Genomic DNA, 10,703 nt, shown 5'->3' on the forward strand with positions numbered 1-10,703 from the left:
CTGTCCTTTCCTGCATATATTCCATATTGACAGATCTCTCTGCCTGGTTATTAGTAAGCACTTTCTATCTATTCTCCACCTATGTACAACTGTAGTATGTATTTTTTGTTGCTTTGATTTGTAAAATGCTACAAGTTGCTGTATTTTACCCTTTGTTAGACATTGAGTAAATAGTTGTCTGCATTCATCTACAGTTCTCTCTATTCATGTAAAAATGTCATCTATCCTTAAGTTTAGGACATGTATGTATTTATTACTAAAATCTTTTTTTCTAGAATATGTATTTTTAAAATTATTCTTAGAGGATTATATGACATAATTTGAAGTTTATGAGTTTTAAATAGATTAAATTCAAATACTATAATATATAAAGCATATTAAACAATCTTAATTTTATTATAAATATTCAATTCTCACCCATTTTATAAACCAGTTCTTCAGAAGCACCTTTCAGAAAGCATACATAAATAACTATTCCTCGATTTATCTATTAATAAAAATATTTAATAATAATTAGTTTGTTAAAACCCTTTGCTGCACAAGTATTACTATAGGTTTATTTATTACATTAAACTCTTTATTAATCAACACACATTATATAAATATAGTCATTATTAAAATAAGTTTGGTAAATATTACAAATGTAAATTCGTCTCTGTTATTAAATTCGCTGTAATATAATATACAGCAAGCCATTTATATATTTAAGTTTGGTAAATACTTTGCACATAGCATTCAACAAAATAACTTGTGAAAATTTCACTTACAAATTGGAATATTTTTTAAAAGATAAGTAATTATTAACTGTGTTAATTAAAATAATGTTAACAAAAAGTATTATTAACAAAATTATATAATTTCGTCATAAAAAAAATCAAATATTTTATTGGATGATCACTCCTCAAAGTGTCATTATCATCATTTTGCCTGACAGATGACAGCAATATTCATATTGACCAGTCAATGTGATAAATTACAAAAAAGAATGAAATTTATTAAAATGCTTGATGTTGGTTGTCATTATAATGTCTGGGAATTGTTTATAATAATACCCATATTAATCACTTAGTCCTTAATATACATTTATATATATATGGCTGGTTGATGTAAAATGGATGGTTGGCATGAAATGTTCAGGCTTCATCAAATGGAACTCATTTCACACCAACCATGATATGTTGATGAGAATAGCAGAATGAAATGTTCACATCTGCATATATTTATATTTAGATGTAAACATTTCATTCTGCTATTCTCATCAACATTTCATGGTTGGTGTGAAACAAGTTCCATTTGACGAGTTCCAAAATGAGTTCATGCCAACCATCAACCATCCTTATTGTTTAGGATCAATACATATATATTATATATTATTAATATATTAATAATATATATATGATTTTCTTCAAGAAAAATCTGACATTCATGAGGTAATAATCATTCCATTGATTATATCAGTTGATACTCATTTTTGTATATCTGGAAATGCATCCCCTAATTTTAACATATTTGTACAAACTGATCTTGGATTTGATTCATGCATATGTACAAATCTGATTCATATTAATGATAAGTTTTTACAGGCAATTACTTCAGTTACTTGATATGCAAATTATCTAAAAACATTAACAATTATTAACATATCAGTGTGCATGGTGAATCATTGCTGTCACTGCTATTTATCATTCTAGTTCCTTTCATCAATACTACTAAATGTCACTCTAATTAGACTTGCACGCCAATGGAATAGTCTTATTATGAATACTTGAGAAATCATGCAAAATCCAAAGAACCTTAGCAGTTGGCATAATTTGCCAAACTAAAAAGTTTTATTTTTAAATAGTGCTTTAATATGTTAGACACTAATAAATGAGTATAGTGTAATTTCTTTGAAATTCAGACTTAACATGTAATAATTTATTGACGTGCCTTTAAAATTTTTGGTGCTTACATGTATACATTTTTTGTTTCTTATACATTAAAACTGAATATCAATAGAATCTATTGAATATTTCATATTAATTATTATTATTTCATTGATAGTATCATTGGCCAAATATATGGTTATCTTTTACCAATTTGGAGTTTAAATTAAATTTAATTGAAAAGGTTCAAATTTTTAAAATTTGTTTTCAAATTTGAGCATTCAGTGCCTAATTTTTAATTGCAAAAAGAAATTGACAATGGAAGATCTACAGAATCAAGCTTCTAACATACAGTTCATAAGATTATCTGGATCAAAAAATAAATAATTGGATGGCTAGATTGAAGAATGTGTTGGATAAACTGAGATATTCCTACAGTTTCAATGCTCAACCAGCAGACTTGCTTGAAGAGACTATGATAGAGATAATCCAGACCTATCATGATATAGCATTTCAATAGGAATTTCTAGCTTATAATATCTTGTCAGTTTATAATAACGTTCCTTTAAGGATTCCCTCCATTTATTACATGATGTAAATTATCATAAAGTGTTTATGTTTACAGTTAAAAGTCAATAATTATCAATTGGTATTTCTACATAAATGTGTTAATTTAAATGTTAAAAACACCTTTGTAATGTTTGTACATTAATTCCTCAATCTGAGATAATGTTTGTTCTTTTAATTAATGTAGTGTATTAGACTTGATGAGATTAAATATTTGATAATGTGGATATTGATATCAATAGTTTATTTGTATCAATTAATCAAATTACTTTTTGTAAACTCATCTATTTTTTGTTGAAGTAAATAAACTCTTATTGTAAGTTTCTCTTTTGTCCAAAAAAAGTATAACAAATAAATTAATAATGATACTTTTTGGTTAACAGGACACCAGCTGATATGTATAGCAATGGGTAAGATTAAAGCTCTGAATGAGGGGTTTCACACTACCCCCAAAATTGTTCATGAGATATTCGTCTCCAAAGGTCAGTTTTTAATACATATCATTCTACTGCCTTTTCTACATGCTTTGCATGTAAATGTGCACCTTGGTGTGAGCGATAGCAAGCACCTCAATATCCAGGTGGAGGTGAGCCTCCACACCCCCAAAACTACATAACATAAAGTACTCCATGAACAGTCAAGTGGGCTACTCGAAGCTGGCAGTCACATGGCTAAACTGTTAAATGTGATAGTCATTCACCGAAAAAACTGAATCATGCATTTAACTACTATTACAGCAAACTTCCTAGTATTCCAATACCAGAACGTGAAGCTTCTGTAACACTGTTTATAATAGCATGTTTAACAAACAAGGAAGAAAACGGAAATAACTTGCCATGACTAAGCAACGAACTGCCGATGTTCATTGTTAATGCCAAAGTCGATTCTTTCTGTAGACAGACCATAGTAGTCTAAACTTCTGTAATCATAATTTATATATATAAAATTACATGTCCTGACTGACTGATTCATCATCACCCAGAGAAAACTGTTGGACCTAAAGAGGTGAAATTTAGTTTCTGGATACAAATTCACTGAGTTCAGTGTTAATAAAGTTACTTTAGTATTAACACAAGCACTTTCGACGAGTGTATAACCATCGTCTTCAGGTGAAATGAACAAATTTTAACGAAACGAACGAGCAGAATGTTCCAAAGGAACAGAATATTTAAATTCAAATCAGGTGTCCAGAAATTCCGTTAAGAACGTGCAAATAGTTTTTGATATGTTTGAATCTTTAAATTTTTACAATGCTAGCAGCGTATGCATGGAAATGCTACCGCGTTGGTGATACGATGTTAGGCGCATTTCGTTTTTTTAGACACCGATACAAGGCAATCCACACCCCGGATAGATCAAGGGTGGGAACATTGCACGCTTCTGTAGTAGCCGTGAGAAGCGCTTCCCAGATGTAATTAAATGCTGCAACAATCGAAGTAGCCTTCGATTGTTGCAGCATTTAATTATTGCCGTTCTGTAGAACATCTTCCTTTGGCTACATTGTCTTGAAGTTCAGCAAGGTAGGAGGCGAGCATTCTTGTTGTTGCTCCTAATAGCTCCCTTTGCCGGATTTTCTAGGTGTATTACGTAAACCCTTGATTTTTCTAAAATGGTTAGCTTGTCCCGATCATTGCAGATACATCTACATAGGTTTGGTAGGGGTTATGGGCAGTATGAAATTATACCACCGAAATATATGGCTGATGTGTGTAGAGGTTGGTCCAAGATACGGCAATGATGACTGGATCACGGATGCTTTTTCCTTTCTGTACAGCGTGGTACATGGGTATAGGGAGTCTTTAACCTTATGGAGCACATGTTCATATTTGCCATGCGTGAATCCAGCGAGAAATATCACTACTCTGACAATGTCTAATTCAATTTTGCTGCTAGCTGCGTCAACAAAAGCAGTAATGCCCTTCTAACAAGTGCAGCAATAGCGGCATTGATGTACCGCAATGGTTGGAAAGCATCTGACGGGATAATATACAGTAACTTGTCAGATTTGTGATGAACAGCAAATTGCAGCCCCTCAACTGACTTTTGTATACACAGATCCAGGAACGTTATTGATTCCTCATGCTCCTTCTCCCAAGTGAAACTGATAGTACGGTATATGCTTGAGAGTTGCTGCACAAATTTGATAAATTCCTCTGTGTTCTCTCATACTGTTAGGATACCATCTTGCTGAGCATCAAGACAATGTAGCCAAAGGAAGATGTTCTACAGAGCTCGCTAAAAAGTTCTCAAGAAAGGCTACAACCCGTTTGGCTCAGAACAGCAATAATTAAATGCTGCAACAATTGAAGGCTTGTGTTCATCTAGGAAGCACTTCTCACAGCTACTACAAAAGCATGCAATGTTCCCACCCTCAATCTACCCAGGGTGTGGATTGCCTTGTATCGGCATCTAAAAAACGAAACGTGCCTAACATCGTATCACCAATGCGGTAGCATTTCCAAGCATGCGCTGCTAGCATCGTAAAAATTTAAAGATTTGAACATATCAAAAACTATTTGTACGTTCTTAACAGAATTTCCAGACACCTGGTTTGAATTTAAATATTCTGTTCCTTTGGAACATTCTGCATGTTCGTTTCGTTAAAATTTGTTCATTTCACCTGAAGACGACAGTTATACACTCGCCAAAAGTGCTTGTGTTAATACTAAAGGAACTTTATAAATGCTGAACTCAGTGAATTTGTATCCAGAAACTATATAAAACTTGGCGTGAGTTTTTAAATTTAGCTTTTTTACTTAGAGGTGAAATTTTGACAGTGCATTCCTACAGATAACTGCTAAGAAATTAATTTTCAAAATTCCACCCCTAATGTGGTGAAAAGGGTACAAAAGTATTGGAAAACATATTTTTGGTCGAATTTTGCAGCTTTGTTGTGCAAATGGAATAAATTTGTTATCTTTTAAAAGTTTTTGCCTATAATTTCATCATTATCTTAATAAATATTTTTTGATTTGTTTAAAATTATAGTATTTAATTGATGTTATATTGAAGTTCAGAATTTTCCAGTTTAGTTTTCATTTATTTTTTTTATAAGTTTTTTTATTTTTTGAGTACTTAGGTGTATTAATACATTAAAAAAATATACAAATTATATTGTAAAAACAGTTTCGTCAAGTAACCAATAGATAGCGCCGTAGTATTTCTAAAGTGCGCCATAGTTTGAAATAAACAAAAATCAGTAATTTTACCAAATTAGTAACAACTACTGATTGAGAATCTTAATGAAGTACCAAGGGAGGGTTATTTCTATCAAACTGCAAAATCCGTGCAGGCAGAACCACAGGTACAGCTAGTATTAAAATAAAAATTTCTTTTTTAGCTTATTAAATCAGGCCATTGTTCAGTAATGTCTAGCTACGTAAGAAATTTAATTAACTAGGAGGGCGGAGATAAGAAGCATTCAAAGTAGCCTTGAATCACATGTCGAACAGGGCTGAGGGGTCAAAGTTGGGAAGAATTTCTGGCCAGAATTGTCAGAGTTGGAAAAAATGTATCAACTCCCACTGCAGCATTTTAAATTTAATTTAGTTGTTTTATTTAATTGAAAGAAAAATTTATTTTATATTTATTAATTTTTAAAATCTTTTTGCATTTTGTTATAATTCATTTAATTTAAATACAAAATGCAGCAATTTAATTTATTAAATATATAGTTTTCTTTGTAGTACTTGTGTTTAGTAGTAAAATTATTTTGACCGAATTGAATTTGAATATTTTTGAATCATTCCTTTATTATCCCTACTCTAAATAAGTACTCTTATTTTTATGAATGAGCCAGACTAATTGATCAGAATATATATTTTTCTTTCCTGAACAAGGGGTTGAAGTAGCTACATTGCACAGTTTTTAGTTGGACTAACTTTTCTGGAAGGGTAAAAATGAAGTGCAAATGCTGTAGAATAAAGATATGTAGATGTAGAATTTTATCACCCTCCTTTCTTTCTTATTAAATATTTGTTAAAAATTAATTTTTTACACAAATAAATATTAATGTAAGTTATACATTAAAAATACTAACTATAGAAGTACTTGGGTAAACACCCTGGACTCCTTTCAGAGTTCAGAATAGGGTATCACCCTATGAGCACCTCTGCCCTCCATAAAACGACTTGGTATTTAATTTTGCCAGAGTTGGGAGTCGGCCTACTAAAATTATCAGGAGTCGGAGTCAAGGGTTTCCGCAGACCTGATGCAAAGTTAGCAAGTTAGACCAATCAGGTATAAAAAAAAGCAGACAATATAATCATCATAACTGTCATAATTTTATGACCATTATATAAAAATAATACATTTAGTCCAGCATGAGCAGCCATGTTGCAAATCATACAACAAAAATAATGACATCACTAATAGGTTAGCATAGACAAAACAAGCTGACCATACCACTTAAAATTCTAGCAGCAGGAGGAGTCTAGTAGTAGTACGAAATGAATTCGGCACTGCAGCATAATTAGAATCAACAAAAATTCTGTGACACCGAACAAAGCTAAGGTTTCTCAACTAGCTTCTGCATCCCTTGGTCAGGCCATGCAGTGATATGGTAACTCACTTTACGTTACATAAAAGAAAATCTCAGCTCCAACTTAGGACAATTAGACTTAACAATTCCTGATAACATACCAGAATTGCTTAAATAAAATTACTTCCAGCTGTCATCAATGCAGTCAAGGAAGAAGATTTCCAGAAGAGCTTGGGAAAAATTAAAAGAAATTTGGGTCAATCTTTACCTACATGCACAGTCATGGGCGACTGTTCGCTTCAGTTAGGTTAGGTTAGATTAACTATATTTTTAGTAGATGTTTCCTTTTTTCTCTTTTGTTCAGGAACTACCGTGAATCAATAACTAGCGATGTTAGGCACTATGTGGCCTGCCAGTGGCTCTCCTCTGGGAGGCATCCGTTGGGACAATGGCCATGACAGTGCACCTAGGTAAAGATTAACCGAAATTTGTCTGGAGAAAGGCAACAAATAATTTCTACCACGTATATTGACTGTTTTTGTGGCCATTTTGTAGAAATAAATCAAATTACTGTATACAAATTTTAACCCAACATAAATTAATAATTACGGTAAAGTATAATTATACCTTAACGAATACAGGATCTTCTTGTTCATTCGTTAATTTAGTTTGTAGCTTTGCATTCAGACATTGCTGAATAACTATTCTACCAATCGAGTCTGTAGCCATTACGAATTAATTGCGGCGTTTTATATAATTCCTCTTAAACTATAAAACCTATCACAGGTTACCAGGTGTTATCTTAGTATTTACGACACATACAGAATAATAATTATTTAATAATAGCATAGAACAGGAAGTCTACTCAACAAGAAAAATACACGTTTGAAAACATGTTTAATAACGCCCCCTGCCGCAGAAAGAATAAATCTAGTGATCAAGGTCTAGACCTTGTTGTGATGGATTGTTATTAAATTTAAATTTAATTTAAAAATAATAAACAATACATTGTTACTTTTCAACTGTTATTTCAAAAAATAATGTGTAACACAATTTAATTAATTTCAATTTCTTCCGCACCGTGGCGTATATACAACGTCAGCTTCTTCGTCCGATCCCAAGGACTATATACTTTTTTTTAATACTCTTTCCGCCCTGTGGGCACTAAGAGGGCCGCTTAAGGCAGGCCCATTATGGCTTCTGCCAGGCCCAGAGTGGGGCGACCGGGTGGTGAGGAGCGGGCCCGACATATCCGAACGGACCACTCCCCCGAAGGGTTCCTGGGGATTCCTTGACCCGTCCGGATTCGATCCCGGGTTCCCCAGAGCGGTGGGCTGCCACTTTGACCGCTCGGCCATCCGGCCGGTCTACTATATACTGAAGACTATATACTGTAAAGTCCTTGGTCCGATCCAGAATAAGCATACTGTCAACGTCGAAAAACACGTTATACGTTAAATAAAATGGAATGTGGCGACTTTGGTTTAAAAATATTCATAGACAAAGTTTAAACAGACATAATAAAGGACGACGGCGGCAGTGAAAAAATACAGTATGTTAAAATATTTAAGTGCGGGTTGTGTTTACCAACGCGTCACAAAAAAAAAACAGTTTTTTAATATCAATGTCCCCATTATCGGTACATATATAATTAAAATACAGGGTTTACATTATCTATCTTTTCAGCTGTAAAAATATCGAGTTAGTCATCGTTCCGCGCGTAACCGTGGGTAAGCCCCTCTTCAGGCAACTAAAACATTAAAATAGGATAGAACATACATATAAAAAATACACAAGTTTTGTAGAATTTCGAATATTCTAAAACATACTTATGCATACACGTTCTATAAATTGAAGTAACAGCTTATTCTCGATATTTTTTCGGTGACATTAGCTTATTCTCAACATTTTTTTTCAGCCAAGTATAATATTAGGGGAGTAAACGACATATATATACAAAACTATACATAAGTTTTATAGAATTTATAAAAATATCTTCAATTAAAGCATACCTTGAGTACGACTGTTATTAAAGTTGTACACAATTGATTGATTATGCTTTCCACTCATAAATCAGTTTTACAAAATCCTTATTTCCTTTGATACGCATTGACAATATAGTACGAATTTACATAACTTCTGCAATTTAATACAAATTTACATATCTGACATCTATTCTATTTTTGCAACGTATGATTGTTGATTTATTTAGCATTTCAATATTTATTATTATAAATTAGCACATTGATCACAATAATAATAGTGTTTTGAATGTAGTAAATACAATTAGTATATAAAATTTTTAACCAGTTTTCGTTTATAGAGATGCTAGGATATTTTTTTATACTATTTTGATTTTTGATTATTTCTATACTTTCTTTGAATATTCTTTTATATGTATCTTTTTCTCTGTGTAAAATATCTATATTATTTTTGTCTATATAAAAAAAAATAAATAAATTATAATTTTAAATTGGTAATGTATGTATAATAACGTTATAATATAATAATGTATAATATATGTAAATTGTAATATTTAAATAAAAGTTCGAATTTTCTAGCAATATATTTAGCGTAGCTTTCTTCACAAATTAGTCATGGACATCTGGCTTTTAGACAAAAGGAACGTCTTTTGTGTAGGGGCTGCTAATTACTTTATTGCCTTGTTTACAAATTTCTGTCCTTTCCTGCAAAATCCGGTGTGGTCCAATTCTAAGAATAAGTCAAATGTCGTCCACGTGTGAAATAGTTTGTGCTTGCGCAGTACGATTTTTGCAGTTTTATAACAAATTGTGTCTCATGCAGTGTGTAGCGTCTTTGTAATCCAAAACGATAATTGATAGACGAACGAACAGCAATTGGTTACAAACGTTATGTTTTATTTAAAAATTTCTAATTCAGATGCATTTCGAGTTGGCTTATATTCCCAACCCCTCTTCAGTGTTGTTACACAATGGTACAGCATAGATGTATTTTACAAAATTTTTAATTACATATGTAACGGACACTTTGTACTGTACATGTGATTGGTCGAGTTGCCAGTGGCGCGAAACTATTGTTCGTGGAATTATGACTAAACGCCCCTAAGGCAGAAGACCCCTAACCGCGAAAACGGAAGTCGTTGGGAAAATAACCCTGCGCGGTACGAGAGGAACCGCAGGGTCAGGCAGTGATGCCAGATTGGGCTACAAGTAGCGGATTGGGCTACTTTTTAAGTGCCCTCGCTACAAAAATTTCAAATTTGGCGACACGCTACTTTTTGGGCTAGTGATAATTATCTTCAGGCTACAAATCTTAAAAATACGCTACTTTTTTTATTTTCATATATAAAATCGCAAAACACTTATTGTATTATACAAAAGTAATAAAGTTTTATTTAATTTCATTACACTTAAGTATAGTAGAACTCGATTATCCGGATTTTCGATTATCCGGATTGTTCAAAATAAACAAAAGTTTTACGAATTTGCTGATTTGCACTTGGCGAATTACGATACTGTTTATGTACGTGATGGAATGCATAACTTTTTTTTTGTTTCAACAACGTCTCACCCGGCACAGTGGCCGTAAACTCTTAAATATATTGCATCCTAATAAAAATATAACTTGACATACGTATTTATAAATAATTTATTTTCAAATTATATCATTTCTATGACCAAGGGCGGCTTAAGACATGGGCAACGTGGGCCACCGCCTATGCCTCGCGTTTCGAAGGTTTATGCATTACTTAAAAGCCGCGAACGCGACGAAAAAATTTTACTCGTCATAAAACGATAAATAGTTTGTCA

At 32.5% G+C, this 10,703-nt stretch overlaps 1 protein-coding gene across 1 annotated transcript in view; it reads right to left on the minus strand.

The window, feature by feature from the left end:
* Window positions 1–7,815, minus strand: part of LOC111640335 (putative D-tyrosyl-tRNA(Tyr) deacylase 2) — a 19,802-nt gene extending 11,987 nt beyond the window's left edge. The window contains exons 1-2 of the mRNA XM_023386347.1: window positions 7,540–7,815; window positions 418–487 (exon numbers count right to left, since the gene is read on the minus strand). Coding sequence (XP_023242115.1) covers window positions 418–487; window positions 7,540–7,641 — 172 coding nt within the window. The 5' untranslated portion in view covers window positions 7,642–7,815. The remainder of the gene's footprint in view (window positions 1–417; window positions 488–7,539) is intronic.
* Between the last annotated feature and the right edge of the window lie 2,888 nt (window positions 7,816–10,703).

This window comes from Centruroides sculpturatus, unplaced genomic scaffold, assembly GCF_000671375.1.
Source record: "Centruroides sculpturatus isolate CEXI.00-Female unplaced genomic scaffold, Cexi_2.0 scaffold1308, whole genome shotgun sequence".
Lineage (NCBI taxonomy): Eukaryota > Metazoa > Arthropoda > Arachnida > Scorpiones > Buthidae > Centruroides > Centruroides sculpturatus.